Raw genomic sequence first — 16412 nt, forward strand, 5'->3', positions numbered from 1 at the left:
CAGCACCATTGAAAAGTACCCCTTGAGCTTTATGTACTGGCTGCCCTGGTGATCCGGGCCCAAGATAGGGATATGTGTTCCGTCTATAGCCCCACCACAATTAGGGAATCCCATTGCAGCAAAGCCATCTAGTATGACCTGCACATTTCCCAGAGTCACTACCTTTGATAGCAGCAGTTCAATGATTGCACTGGCTAATTGCATCACAGCAACCCCCACAGTAGATTTGCCCACTCCAAATTGATTGCCGACTGACCGGTAGCTGTCTGGCGTTGCAAGCTTCCACAGGGCTATTGCCACTCGCTTCTCAACTGTGAGGGCTGCTCTCATCTTGGTATTCTTGCACTTCAGGGCAGGGAAAGCAAGTCACAAAGTTCCATGAAAGTGCCCTATCGCATGCGAAAGTTTCGGAGCTACTGGGAATCATCCCAAACCTGCAACAGTATGTGGTCCCACCAGACTGTGCTTGTTTCCTGGGCCCAGAATCAGCATTCCATGGCACGAGCCTGCCCCATTAACACCATGATCTCCAAATTGCCGGGGATCATGGTTTTAGAGAAGTCTGCATCCATGTCCTCATCACTCTCGTCACTGTGCTGCCGTCGCCTCCTCGCCTGGTTTTTCAGGTTCTGGTTCTGCATAAACTGCATGATAATGTGCAAGGTGTTTACAATGGTCATAACTGCTGCGGTGAGCTGAACGGGCTCCGTGCTTGCCGAGCTACGGCATCTGCTTGGGCAATCCAGGGAAAAGGGCATGAAATGATTGTCTGCTGTTGCTTTCACGGAGGCAGGGTTGACTGACGACATTTACCCACAACCACCCGTGACAAATTTTTGGCCCCATCAGGCATTGGGAGCTCAGCCCAGAATTCCAATGGGCAGCGGGGACTGCGGGAACTGTGGGATAGCTACCCACAATGCACTGCTCAGAATATGAACGCTTGCCACGGTACTGTAGATGCACACCACCAAATTAATGTGCTTAGTGTGGATGAATGCACACAAAAATTAACTTCTGTAAAATAGGAGTAATTCGGTAGTGTAGACATACCCTTACACTCATCTTTTCCTTCCATCCCTTTTATTGCCAAAGTGACAGCTGTGAGTAGTTAGGATATGGTCTAACCACATATACCTAATGATTCCGCCCTTCTGGCAGAATTTTTTGCTAACATCCTATAGAATATTATTGAGAATTATATGCCTGCTATAGAATTCTTTAGGTTTTTTTTTTTTTAAAAGCAACAGAAAGAATATCAGTCTATACACTTCATAGGTTTTTAAAAGTAATATCTATAAAACCATAGTAGTTTCATTCCTCTTAAATGGTATAGGACTTTTCTATAGTGTTTTCTTATACAACTGTAAATATCTTAAGGGTCACTATGCTAACACAACACATGCACAGCTGTCATAGATGTCTTTTGTAATTACAATTATAACTTTAATACTCATAGAAAAAGTATAAATACACACAAAGCCAAGCTTAGGGTACCTAGGGTCAAAGGCATATTTTAAATTGTGCAAAATACATAAGTGGCAGTAAAGCCAGTCAAAATGACAATTAATGCAGATTTTGTTTTAACAAACCAATTCAAGCATACCTATGGTTCATATGGTTGAAATGAATAAGAACAGGGACTGTGCCATTAAATAGACACTTTAACACACCTACCGTGAGGATGGAAAGCTCTCCCACTTTAAACAATCTTTGAAAAATGTTGAAACATTCAGCAACAAAAGGGACTATAAGGCTCTGACCGACTCCTCCATGACTAAAAAAATTTAGAGTTAAGAATGATAATCTAGGCTGAGCTATCAGCTTTAACTCTCACCAAACAAACAGAGAGGATGAAATTCTGACTCCACTGAAGCTAATGGGAACATTGGTACTGACTTCAAGAGGTCAGGATTTCACCCATAGGGCCAGATTCTGACACCCTTATTCACCAAGATGTCCCACTGCATCACTGGGATTATTCCTGGTGTTGGTGCTGCTCAACAGCAGCAAAGGTATCAGAATTTAGCTCATACTATAAATATAAAGTATAGTTCACCTTCAAAGTGCTTTACAAACAATACTCTTAAAACTGGGAAGTATTATCCCAATTTTTTGATGTGGGTAACAAAGGAAGAGTTAAATTATCTCCTTTTAAGACATGCTAAGCACTGTAACTCCCATCTATTCAAGGCAAAAGAGGCTTCTCTTGCCAGAGCCAAGATTAGCATTAAGGAGCTCCTGGCTCAGACCATGAGACTCTCTCTCTCTCTCTCTCAAAAGATAAGCACAGTGATATGCACTTAAGCAATAGTATCAGCCCAGATTTTCAGCTTAAACTCTGCTTCCTCACATTACAAGACCATTCACTTCACTGGAGTCATGCATTACATTGAGAGGTTCCTGTAATTACAAATCAGTATTTTTGTTGAAAGAACTCTCTGCTATATTTACCTGATCATTCGTAATGGATCCAAATGTCCTTTTCGGTGCTGTTTTGGGCTGTCATGTAAATACAAAATTAGAAAGTTTTTAAAATGTGTAACATTGAAATAGTTGAACTACATCGAACACAACATTGAACACAACTATTCAAACACGGACACTCAACATAGTGGACTGGAACAGTTCTTTGGGTGCTACAACAGGCTAGTGTGCTGGGACTTAAGAGGGGGCTCCTAGGGTCCAGTCCTATAAAAACTTGCTTCTGGCATATGAGATTCTGCAGCATCACAAGCTGTCTCACTGAACTCAGTGGGATTCAGATTCTGGAGTAAGAGCTAAGCCTAGCAGGAAATATTTGCATGATTGGGCTCTTAGTTGGCAGATCACTGACTGGATGAACTGGAAAAGCAAAGCCATGGGTCAGTGCAGGCACCATTAACATGGCCTGCCGTGGCCAAGACTACTCAGGAAATTAAGTCTGTGAACCAATAAACGGATGGACAGTAATAGCTCTATTGGATTCTGATAAACTGATAGACCACAATGGCTTCTTAAATAAATAGAGCCCAAACCTCCCAACTATGGTAAAAAAAATCACATTAAAAATGTACAACACTCTGTGATGCATAGCACTTTGGATTTTAAAAGGGAATCAGGGTTTGTGATTATTTTTGAGACCATCAGAGAGTATTTGTTCAGTAATACACAAATAAGGGGTAGATCCTGTAAGGTGCATAGTGTGCTTATATTTCACTAAAGCAGAATGCTCAGCACCTTACAGAAACAGGCCCTGATTGGCAAGAAAACTCATTCTTAATATTGAAGGTCTTGTTTCTGCAGGCATGTTTATCTTAAGGCAATTTACTCACAGTGCATAAAATTAAGCATATTTTAACAGGGTGAGGTCCTAAATCTTTTTAGCAGATTGTACAAATGACAAAATCTATACAGAATGTATATAAGAAATATTCAAAGTGATAATAAAATATACAATGAGCAAGTGGGCCAATACAGTTTAACCATCCTAAAATGTAGGAACCTACCATACAAAATGCTTGTGGTTAGATAATCCTGGCATCAAACTGTGAATCAGCTATAACGGTTTCCTGACTCCTTGGTACAAAATTATTTTAAATAGATAAGTCATTTGCAAAAATAATACTTTAATAAGAAAATCTTCAATATATAAGCATCTTGCATCCAAAGGATCCTAAAGTGCTTAAGAACCACCCCTTCCCACTGAAATAGCTCAGCTGTTTGCTGGCTGATGAACATTTCAGGTATAGCCAAGTAGGAAACACTTGCAGTTCTGCTGAACATACAAGCTAGGTCCCAATGTTCTGTTGTTGTCAAGAGAATTCCTATAAAGTGAGCTGTAGCTCACGAAAGCTCATGCTCAAATAAATTGGTTAGTCTCTAAGGTGCCACAAGTACTCCTTTTCTTTTTGAGAATTCCTATGGAACACTGTAGCACAGCAGGTGCAGTCGAGAATGAGCCAAGAGAAAGGATTACAGTAACACGGGCACATAAGATTTCCAATGCAAAATTATACAGGAGCTGCAAAATGGGACAGATCAGTTTTCTGATTTTGTTTTTAAAAAGCGTGCATTTTTCTTTCGAGCTTGACACTTTGAATGTGAAACGTGTAAATTCCCACAGATGAAGCAGTTTGCTGATACCACAGTACAAGCGTCATAATAGTGTGATGTGGAGAATTTGTGTTGGAGGGGAAACTTAAAGGTGTCAGCCCTGGTTACCCAGGATAAGAGAGAGCCTGAAAAATACAAGAGACATTACTCTCAGTTTTTCTGCAATAACATTAAATTTACCTTCCCAAGCATTTCAGTGCTTGTGTATTCCTCCTAAACCTCCTTTTTGTTCAGATTACAATACTTTGGACCACTTACTGATTCTCTGCTGACTTGCCCATTGTATTTCTTACCTTTCTCTCCCTTTTGGAATAATGGTTCCTTATCTGTACTTTGTGCTGAACCCCGCCTAGTATTATGCTCACTATCAATATAATGTAAGTAGTTAGGCTTTGAGTGTATGGATAGGAAAGCTTTGCTTGTGATTTACAGGTGGGGTGGCTCTTGTATTTTTCAGGCTCTCTCTTATCCTGGGTAACCAGGGCTGCCACCTTTAACAATTTCCTCTCCAACACAAATTCTCCATATCACACTATTATGATGCTTGTACTGTGGTATCAGCACACTGCTTCATCTCATCAGGATGTAACCTCATGACAGCATGAAATAATTTGCTTCCATTTTTCCATAGCCTGAAGGAGGGTTCCAGAAACATTTCCTGTCCCAGCAATTTTCCCCTTCCTTGTAATGGCACTAGAATTTATACAGGGAAGAAAGGACTTGGGGTTTACGCTAGGTATCTCATTGTTCTTTATTTTATTATAAAATAGAATTTTTATGATACCATATTCTACATGTCACACCATTATAGATTTGATGCATTTGCCAGTTAAGGTTAACAGGGACCAAAGAACCAATCATCTGTAAATATATTATTACACATTTCATGGATATCACTTACCAAAACATAACTGTGGTTCAGGAAGTGTCAGGCAGAAAGTTATTCTGGGTACTCTCGCAACAAAAGCTAAATAAAGAGCCCATTCTGCTGTGTCCGCCAGAACAAGGCACCTTGAGATTCTAAATACATTTTTAGAGTTATCGGATGACCAGGAGTTTGAGCAATGTGGACCTGCAATACACCCTATTCCTTCCCTGCTCTGTAACCAGGTAGACTGTCAAGAAGAAGAAGATTCAGACTGACATCCACTTGTGCACAGGAAAACACAGGCAATTGTATTCCTTACCTTAAAACAGATGCTGCTCAGCACACTTACCACTTCCATCCATTTCAATAGGAATTGAGGGTGATGGACATATGGGTTTAGAGAGACAAGGCAGATGAGGTAATATTTATTGGACCAACATCTGTTGGCAAGAGAGACAAGTTTACGAGCGATACAGACTTTTCCTCGGCTTTTTGAGCTCTGTGTAGCTCAAAAGTTTGTCTCTCTCACCAACAGAAGTTAGTCCAATAAAAGATATTACCCCACGCACCTTGGCTCTCTAATATCATGGGATCAACACAGCTACAACAAAACTGCATACATGTGGCTTTGGCTCATAAAGCATGGAAAACAGAAACAAAAAGCCCTTTGACACTATTAAAAAGTAGTGCAAATACACAGAAATTCATGCCCATTAAGTCTATACCTCAATCTCATTTCATTCCCTCCCCCTCCGACCCTAAACAAATACCTGAAGGAAATATGCACATGCCTCCCAAATTTTCTTTTAAGAGACAGAAACTTTACTGAGTTATATAGGTGCAAAAAAAGAAATTTGAACCCTTTGATTTTGTATTCATACACTGAAGTTATTTTGCATCATATCTTTTTTGATGTGAGGCCCTTGTAAACCAAAGTGGGTGAAATTTTTGCATCTTGGTGATATTGTTTACTTTTAGGGAAAATGTTGACAAAATCTTTGTGTGGGTTACATGGGTAACATAAACACAGGCGCTTAACTAGAGATATAGGTGCCTAAATAAGCACAGTAAAAAATAAAAAACAAAATAATGTGTTCTCTTTACTTACATCATAAAAGGGCATTCTTTGATGTACCCTTACTATACCTTAATGTCAAAGTTTTCATTGCTTTATGAATTATGACATTTAAAAGAAGAACACTTTGATCTCAGATTCAGGAAACTTCCAATTCACGTTTGAAATTATGCACACTTATGGAATGCCCAATAATCTCATGCAATAGAGCTTTCTCCCTTCATCTGTTAGTGATATTTCTCTCCCCCACCCCTACACACACATTCACAAATAAGCTTGGGGGGAGGTGTATGCCTCGGGGTAAAAACTACTGAAATACATATGATAGTACGACCTTCCAAAATCTTTCTTCTTTGTGGGGATTTGTAAGCTCAAAGAGAAAGTTTGTGTTGAACATTGAACTCCCCAGGGGATCATTTCTACTTTTGAGAAAAAAGAAAAAGATATGCTTTTCCAAAAAAAAAAAAAAAGTTATCCTTTTTTGTATTGTTCTGGGAAAGACATAGCTGAGCCACCTTACTAAAATTTGAAAGGTGCTTGACATATGCATGTACAAGATGCCACTTCACTGCCTATTGGAAGACAAATAACTGCACTTTCAGAGTTATAAATCTGGTACAGTTGCCCAGAAGAATCATCTAGTGCCAGTAAGTACTAAAAATAGTTGCAGAGATTGGATTCTAAAACTGATTAAATAAAGGCTGTTTACTGTGTTGATCAGGGAATACTCAGGACAGACCAAAAATCTGTTTCTGAACTTTTCTGGTGCTTGATTTATCAGGAAACCAACTTGACATCCCCACTCCCCCCCTCCAACATCCCTACTGTCACTCATTGGTATATATCAGAGTCAATACAAGAAAAGCATGAGTTCCAAAAAGATAAAATATTTCCCTGCTGTATTGTGACAGGGCCACTTTGGAAGTAAACAATGAAACAAAATGACAGCATACGATATAAATATAGTGAAAACTACAATAGATAAATCTTCATTTCACTAAGTATTATTATCTAGCAATTTGTGGTATTACTGAAAATACCTTCCTTGTGACTTGATTTGGATTAAAAATCCTGGGATCAAAGGAATATTTTAAGTACTCCTAGGGAAATTCTGCACCAAAAAATTTAAAATTCTGCACAAAAAAATTAAAAATGATGTGCACATTTTAAAATTCTTCAAATTGTATTTGTCAGTAAATAAATGTGACTCCAACACGGCAGTGGGGAGCACAGACCACTGGCTGCATTGAGGTGGGAGATCAAACCGAAGCCCCCAGTTCCCCTGGTACCATAGACTCGGCAGTGAGGCGGCATCTGACTGTCACCTTGAGGTCTCTTCCAACCCTAATATTCTATGACACAGTGCAAGGGCTGGGCCTGCTCCAGAAACACCCCAGGGCCCTGTCCCTCTGCACCAGGAGCACCCAGGTGTGGGTGGGCAGGCTCAGCAGGACCCAAGTGTGGAGGGGCTTGGTGTGGGGGAGATCCAGGTGTGGAGTGTGAGGTTTCTGTGTGGGGCAATCTGGGTGTGGGTGATGGGTTGTTCAGAGGCTCGCTGGGGTGTTCCAGGTGCAGGGGCAATGAGACTCTGCAGGGGATTTCTGCAGGAGTGTGTGTGGGGGGGGCGCTGAGTGTAGGGAGATAGGACTTGGTGATGAGGTAGGTCTGGGTGTGGGGGGCTCAGTGGGGGAGTCCGGGTGCTGGGGGAGTGAGGCTTGATGGGTGGGGGTCCAGGTGCACCCGTAGGGGATCAGTGGGGGGGGTCTGGGAGTGGGAGGCTCATCAGAGGGGTCCAGAGGTAGGAGGTAGGGCTTGACAGGGTGAGGGCCTGCTTAATGGGGGAGCCCCAGCTGCTGTCAAGGGGACGCCACATGCCAGGCTCCTGCTTCCCCTCGCAATTCCTCTATCCCCTTCTCTTCTCTTCTCCATTCCCCCTCCCCTCACTCCCACATTCCCCTCCCCCTGCCCTATTCCATCCCCATTCCTTCCCCACTGCCTCTTTCCCTCACTTTCCAATCCCTCATTTACCCTACCACCACCCCTTTCCCAGCCCCACCACGGGCACTCACTGTTGCACAAAATAGAAAACAGGAAGACTCCCAGCACACAGAAGAGGAGTATGACTGGCGCTAGGACCCATGAGGTGGGTCAGCAAAGTGGAGACACAGCCTCCTTCAGTTGGGTAGCTCTGCGCTTGCAGAATGGGTGGGAGGACAGTGACATGTAACTCCATGAGCCCCCCCCATGCCTCACCTCTGTTTGGAGGGGGGAATCCCCTCCAAAAAACTGCACCCATGGTTGCCCCCCGCACACGGCTTCCCTTTACTTCCCCGTTGTTTTCTGCAGGGAAAACACAGGAAATCTGCGGGGCAGGTGGCGTTTTCTGTAGGCATGCAGTCCTGCAGAATCCCCCAGGAGTAACAATTTGATAAGGAAATACATAAACATACCCAATACTGTACATCACCTAACTGTGTCCCATTTCCAAGGCATTTATTACAACAACATAGACTGATGAATGGCTGTTTCTGGGTTTTTTTGGCTAAGAAACCACACTCCTACAAATTATCTCATATGGGTTTATGTGGGTGTTTTTCATATTTTATATATATATATCCCTGCTAGTGATCTAAGTGCACCCAATTTCTGCCTTCCCTTAGAATCAGCAAAAATGATGCAAAGATCTAAGCAATCTAGTCTGTTCTTAGATTATACCCTGTATTATATACTTTAGATTTTTCTGCCCAAAATTTTACATATTTCAGATGATGGATTTTCACTGAGAGGAAGGAAAGCAAACAAAAATATCTTTTTCACAGAACCATCAAGATGCCTTATTGGGTATTACTATCACTTTTGTCCATTCTCTTCCTTTATCTTTAGTCATCTGTTTATAACTTCTGCTACATGTGTCATCTTGACTGTCATCTCTGGGGCAGGTCTCTGTTTTGGTAGGTCCATGATATATTTTTCAGCACTTAAAAATAATGAATTGAAAAATATTTTTTTTTTTAGAAGACTAATGACCAATTTTCAGGAATGAAAACCACACATTTCAGTAGGCAGCTTTTACAACCTGTTCAGAGTTTACCCCCTTCCTGAACCTTCATTTTAACAGCTATGAGCTTGTCAGCCATGCAGTTAATTCAAGTAATAACTTAAATATTGTCCCTAACTCAACTCCTGTCCACACTCGAAAACCCTTGACTGTGGTCATGCTTTTAACTTGAGCTGCTTGGCCTGTCAAGCTAGAGCGCCAGTTGGCACAACTTGTCAGCTGCCAATATGACCATTCTGTTGCATGGACGTAGTCTAGATCCACTCAGGTGCTCCTAATCCTCCAATGCCTTCCCAGAATTCCCTCTGTGTGGGAGGCACAATCCATGTCAACAGCTCATAAACAGTATAAAGTGTTATATGAAAACCAGCTGCTGGATCCATCCTGCTTATAGATTTAAGACTCGACTCCCATCCCCACTTAGCTTTACCGTGCAAAAATTGGTCCACTGGGGCCCTATGCACAGGACTCCAGAGAAGAATGTGAATCTGAATGAAATTGTTTTTGACATTCAGTATTATGGCTTTCAGTAAAGGAATGAAATCCACAATAAATGATTGAACATGAGTCAGATAACAGAAACAATAGACTTCCAGTAGCCAATGCATTGTTAACGTTTTTCCTTATTATTATGCCCTTACGCAAGAACAGATTAGTTCCAGGAACTGCCCCGAAGGGAAAGCCAACCAATCATTTCACAATAATGTGCATATTAAGACAGCTTTCCATGTTCAGTTGTTGATGATTTCAGAGGCAGAGAACAAAGTATACCAATATTTCAAACTGGTGTGTGTCAAGTATAGCATTATAGTCACAAAATAAGTTATTATCTCAAACATATTTCTGATAGATAAATTCATTCTATAAAGCCCTTTGCGCTAACATACTGGGGAGAAATGAAACAAAATTCCCCTTGCATGCATGTAACATTAGCCAGGTCCTTTTACAAAAGGAAAAGGAACAATTTGCAGTTTTCTTTGTTACTGTGACCATAAGACTCAGTGCACCGCAGTGCTGACGTAAGAGTCACCGAGCCACCTAAGCTAATATGAAGTTGAACTTCAATCCTGTTGTTCCAATGCAGGTTCTGAAAGTCACCTCTCTTCTTTAGCAGTTCTCTTTAAATATTATCTGACCAGTTCAGCAGGAATGCAGAGTGTCATTTTCTCAGTTCTGCCAAACAAGTCTGTGGTAAGTGTGATTTTTAAAGTCCACACAGAAAATGGTAAAGTGAAATGTTGGAAATTTTGAAGTTAAATCTTCAATTGAAACCAGAGGTTCAAATCCTGCCTCTATAAATATGAACAGTTTATAGAAATTGTATATTTAAAATTATTTGACATTCAGCATATGAAGCATTACTTAAACCTAATCTCTACATTTCTTTTGCACCCACCCAGTCTTCCCTGTATAAGTGTATAAGTGGAGTTTGTGTAACATGTTCAGATTCTCTGAAATGAGAGGCGTTATGGAAATAAAATATTTATTAATTTCAAGTAAAATGAGAGTGTAGTATATTATCAGTAAGGAAAACAACATGGACATGTACATGTTATTTACTCAGATCTGATTAAAACACACAAAACTGAAATGGATTTCAGTGAGATGCATCGTTCTAGAATCATCTTTAAAGAGAAAAGAAAGCCTAAATATTTCCTAAAACTGCTGTGTGTTTCTGTTGCAGTGATCTCAAAAATGAACTGAAGAACTTCTGCTACCTTCCCAGCTCTGCTATGCAGTTATTCTTGCTAAGGGCTATTGGCAATATTGACATTTGATCTAAGTATTTATACAGGTCATCAATGTGGTATCTAAGTACCTTGCAGAGACTATCAGAACAATGATTCACTCTATAGATATGCAAAGTGGCTTCCTTCTTCCCCTCAGGTCAGTTGGGATAATGAGTATTGTTTTGTTTATTCAATCTCTTTCCCTCTCCACCTCTTCCTTCTGATCTAGTCTTCAACAGCCACACATTCAGACTTCTTTCACAATGACTTTTATGACCCACAAGAAACACACAGGACAAAAAGGGCCAATGCTGCTATTAGAGCATTGACTGGTGCTCTGCTAGCTACAGCTAGCACTCAACAGAAAACTGTTGGGGTATGAGGGAGAAGAGATTGAGGGGTTGGGGACAGAGAAACTGAAGAGATAATAGCACAGTCAAGTCCCAAAGAAGTTTCCTCTGGGCTCCCAAATCCAGTCCTCTCCCTCCAAATGGTAGCTGCCCTACCTTAAGTTGCATTCAGAAAACGGAAAAGCCTCCAAAATGAGATCGGCAGCTGTTTCAGAATTATATTTAAAACCTAATTCTAAAGAAAACCCACCTAGAGACTCTCTATTTTCAAGGCACAAAGCTGACAAAAAGTCAAGGAACTATATTATTATGTTTCAGAGTAACAGCCGTGTTAGTCTGTATTCGCAAAAAGAAAAGGAGTACTTGTGGCACCTTGGAGACGAACCAATTTATTTGAGCATGAGCTTTCGTGAGCTACAGCATCCGATGAAGTGAGCTGTAGCTCACGAAAGCTCATGCTCAAATAAATTGGTTAGTCTCTAAGGTGCCACAAGTACTCCTTTTCATATTATTATGTGTGCATTTATACAGCAAACATCACAATAGCCCTAGTACAAGCCATTTTACCATTCAAAGACAGAAAAATCAACAGCTCTACAATTTCAAACCCAATAACACAATCAGGTTTTCTTGTTGCTCATTTTTTGTTAAGTTCACCCACCATCCAATATAGGTATTTAGCATATTTATACAAGGCTCTGGCTGTTGTTTACAGCTCCAGACCTGAAAGACTAGGGTCACATATAAGCAATAGCTATTGGACTTTGTGAGTTCAAAACACTTAAAAGTCAACAGAAAGTTTTACAGAAGGTTTTGGGACTGATCTACTACAGGAAATATACACTTTTGAGAACTGAGAGCAAATTTTTCCATGAATAACAACAACATTCATATGTGACAACAAAAAAACGTGTTCAAATGGGTGACATTCATCCCTGTGCAGCGGGCCAGTTCAAACCTTTATTCTCACTATAGATCTATTCTGAGGACTTAATTTGGACTTAAGTGGCATCTAGACCTTGTGCTGGCCCTCTGCACAATGGTGAATTTCACCCATGGGCACATACTAGTTCATTACTGTCAGGTATATTATTATTAGGATTAGATAGGGAACAAAACAGAAGCTAACAAGTTGTTCAGCACATTAAATGCACTATAACAGATATGAAAAGTCTCTAATGGCGGTTACTGCAACAAACAGAAGGACGATGGTGCGGTCAAAATGGAGGGGAAAAGCAATCTCAGAATCAGGACCGGCTCTAGGCACCAGCAAAGCAAGCACATGCTTGGGGCGGCACATTTCCAGGGGCGGCATTCCTTTTTTTTCCCCCAGCCCCGCTCAGTCAACCAATAAGCCCCTTTGTGGGGTGGGGCGGCAGGCTCAGCACGGGGGTCCCGGCCCTGGGGCAGACCCTGCCCTGGCCCCCCGCAGCCAGGGGAGCAGGGCGATGCGGCTCCTCCCCACCTGCCAGCCCCTGCTGCAAGTGTCACAAGCGGCGGAGGAGCTGGAGTCGAGGGGAGCCCGGGATCGGAGCAGGACCCGCAGCCGGTAAGGGACCTGCTGCCCCGAGCGGCTCGGTGCTCGGCGGGCGCCCCTGGTCCGCCCCCTCTCCCCATGGCTAACCTCCCTAGCTGCTCTGTTGGTTACTGTCCCCTCTGTGGGGGGGCTGGGTCTGAGATTGGGCTGGGGGCCCATGGGCAGGATGTACAGCCCCGAGCACCTCACTCCAAACACTGCTATAGCATTACACATTCTTTTAACGTTACCAGTATCCGTGGCTTCTGGTGAGCTCAGTTTCTCAAAACTGAAATTACTAAAATATTATTTGAAGTCCACCATGTCTCAAAATCATTCGTTAGGACTCGCATTAATTTCAATTGAAAGTACCATTGCAAAAAAATTAGATTTAAAAGACTACGCAAGTATAAAAAAACAGAAAAATTCAGTTCATATAAATTCTTTTAATTTATGAGAATCTGGGTGCACCGGAAGACACTAACGTTTTTCATTACAGTGTACAGTTGAACCCAAATTGTTTGTAATTGTGATTCTGTTAAAATTAAATAAGTACCCTGTAGGAAATTGTTTTATTTCACTAACTACAAATTCTCGGTTTTCATTTTTTTAAAATTTTAAACAGTCAAAACAAAACAAAACAAAAAATACTACAAAGTGAAAACATGTCTAAAAGCCAAAATAAAAGGGGGGCAGCCAGAAATTTTTTTGCTTCAAGCGGCAAAAAACCTAGAGCCAGCCCTCCTTAGAATGAAAAGGTACATAATATCCTCCTCTCTAATGCCCGGAAGAGCATCCCATCACAAAAACAAGCAAACAAAAAAAGACAAGATAATTTGTCAATAAGAGAAAAAATATAATTTAACTTTGGAACATCAGCAATAACCAAAGCAATAATACACATCACATTAATGGAAGCAGCAATTATAAACACAATGTTATAAAAATGTACTTGAATACTGACAGCTGATGACTCAGAATTCACACTCCTTTTTTCAGTGTTTCTAGTTGTTTCTTTAAAATTATCTGCAATGCTCTCTGCTAGATTTCTCCAGTTCCAAAAGCTCGATGGGACTCAAGCGTTCAAACCAACTATTCATAAAACACTAGTCTGGGAATACAAATTATATTGTAATAAACCTTTCTTTCAGAAATAAAAATAACTATACTGTGGTCAAGTGCCAGGCTCCATGGTTGATGTACTATTTAAATCCGGTCTTTGACAGCTATAAATATAATATTGGGCTTTCTCCCCATCTTCCTTTCTTTTGTAACAATGAAAAACTATTCTGTTCTGTGCTGTGAGGGGAAAATAGCAAGGGCTAAATTAATTGTCTTCATCATTTAACGCCAACTTTAAAAAACATTTCCTGATGTGAAATTATTTTTGTGTAGGATTAATGATTCTCTGTTGTCTTTTCTCTTAATTTTTTCAATCACACACACACAGCACGCATACACATGCTTGATAATATAGGGGAAAATCTGTATCTCCCAGCCCCAATTTTATAAAACATATTTTAAAAAGAAGAAATTTGGGGGGGAATGTAGATTTTCCTCCCTTTCATCATCAACATTTACACTCCAGCGTATAGCTGCTTGAAAAGGGATGGTGTGGGCAGGGAGGAGGAGGGAGAATCCCTCTCCTCACCCCAAAATGTTCTGGAAATTGTTCTTCTTTCTTTTTTTCTTCTTTTGTCAAAATTTCAGTTGCAGTATTCTGATCAGTCACATACAGGTGTTTAACAAAGCTTTCAGCTACCAGGTTACTCTCCTTTCAGAATACATTGCTATTGGTGGAAACTCAGTTGTTACTATCTTGTTACTACAGCAATGGTAGAATACAGGATTTTTCCACAGCAAATTTAATCAACATGGACAGGACCAAAGCATAGGCACAGTAAGTGCTCAAAAGTAGTTGCTGGTTACGCTACTCATTACTGCTATTAAATATTTATATTATGGCAATGCCCAAAAGCAGCAATCAGGATGGTGCTGGGCACTGTACAAATAGAGTTAAAACAAGAGAAAATCCTGGTGCTGAAGTGCTTCCAATCTAAATAAGTTTAGTTCAGCTTGGTATTGACATAGTCTTCCTTGATGGAAGACTTTCTACTGCGTCAAGAGGAGGTTTTGGGAGGTTTCCATCTGCACAAAGGAACTACAGGTCCTGTCTGGACTGTTGATTTAGACCACTGCTGTCCAGCTGTTTGACCCCAGGTCAAAAAATGAAAGCCATGTGAAGGCATACCAGATGCTTCTCATTTCCACACAATACTGATGGAACTTGCATTGGTACAGGTGTGACAAAATGTGGCATCTCTAACCACTGAGAGGTGCACCCTAGGTGATATTTGTCATGAGTAGATCTGGCAGACACATCCTTGAGAGGGTTCTTTAGTTTGCACTGCTACTTCAGGGATCTTAGGACTGTAGAGATATGGTGTAGAGAACAGAGAAGAGTGCCTTGACTGTGATCCCATCTGGGCTTGTAAGGGCTTCATGAGTAGAAAAGCCAGCAGAGTCTGAATTAGAGACCATCAGACCTATCTGACAGACTCCTAGATTCAAATTGTGTTTGAGACTGTGGATCAATGAGGACGTCCTTCATTTTGCAGACTCAGTCCAGAGGGAGTAACACAGTGAACAGACTGGTAAAGATCCTGACTCACAGGTGCTGGAGATACTGAGGAAGATCCAAGTAGTTCTTCTCCAGCCCATGAATTTACAAGGCTTTGATTACCTTATGGGTATCCTAAATAACCTTTTAGCTCAGGATCCTACTAGGGCTGTTCTGTATGATCACATCTAGAATTCAAAACCGGCTGGACCGAATAGTACTAAATTTGAATTTGCTCTTGAATTTCAAATCAATCATACTGAGTCCAAACAGAGATTGAGACTGTCTCAGACTGATGAAGGCAGTGGCATTTTAATATACTAAACCAAGGACAACAACACAAAACCAAACCATATTAGACACGAAAAGATTATACATAAACACACTAAATAAATACGCACACGCACACAAACACATAAAGTTACTGGGTTAGGTACTCAAAAAGCCAGGAAATGACAATTTAAGATGCATTCTTATCAACATCAACTTTTCATTTAATAAGAAATCAAGAATTAACATAAAGGCAAGTTTTTACAGTTTTCCTATCTACTGTAACTATATGGGTGCACAAGTTCTTTTCAATTTATAACATGCTTTAAAAGTAATGTTGGAAAGACGTATGCACTACACTAAAGTTTCAGAGTAACAATTTCATTGGCATCAAAATCCACCATTTCATTTGAAAGTCTAACCATGCAGTACAGAGAGTCAGATATCACCTCTTTGACAAGTGTTGTTTCACTAGATTGCCAAATGGGTCATTCTTACTTGATTTCCCACTCCTGGCCTGTATGCTGCAGTGCTTTTTGGTTATCTCAGAACTGCTTTGTTGTACCCAACATGTTCCCTGTCACATCCTTATACACCAAACCAGATAGAAAACTCATCCCTGCAGCAAGCCTCGGCTACAGCTAGTATAAATAGATGGTTTAGTTTTAAATCCAGCTAGGTGCAGGAAGGAGCTGTTCCCCTTTGCAGTCTATGAATGTGACTCCCAAATAGTTGAAAACAAGACAGAAAGGGCGTTTTAAGCCCAACTCTTACACCCAATGTTACGTTCAGTTGCGCACCTGAATGCTGCTAAGCCTCAGTTGGGTGAA

At 40.8% G+C, this 16412-nt stretch overlaps 1 protein-coding gene across 2 annotated transcripts in view; it reads right to left on the minus strand.

Moving 5' to 3' along the window:
• The window catches only part of PCDH11X (protocadherin 11 X-linked), a 1025787-nt gene that overhangs the window by 874779 nt on the left and 134596 nt on the right, over positions 1-16412 (minus strand). For both annotated transcript variants that reach the window (XM_084638911.1, XM_084638912.1), the window contains exon 4: positions 2455-2502. In XM_084638911.1, the coding sequence (XP_084495037.1) occupies positions 2455-2502 (48 nt within the window). The remainder of the gene's footprint in view (positions 1-2454; positions 2503-16412) is intronic.

Source organism: Lepidochelys olivacea (genome assembly GCF_965140295.1).
Source record: "Lepidochelys olivacea isolate rLepOli2 genome assembly, chromosome: 9".
Lineage (NCBI taxonomy): Eukaryota > Metazoa > Chordata > Testudines > Cheloniidae > Lepidochelys > Lepidochelys olivacea.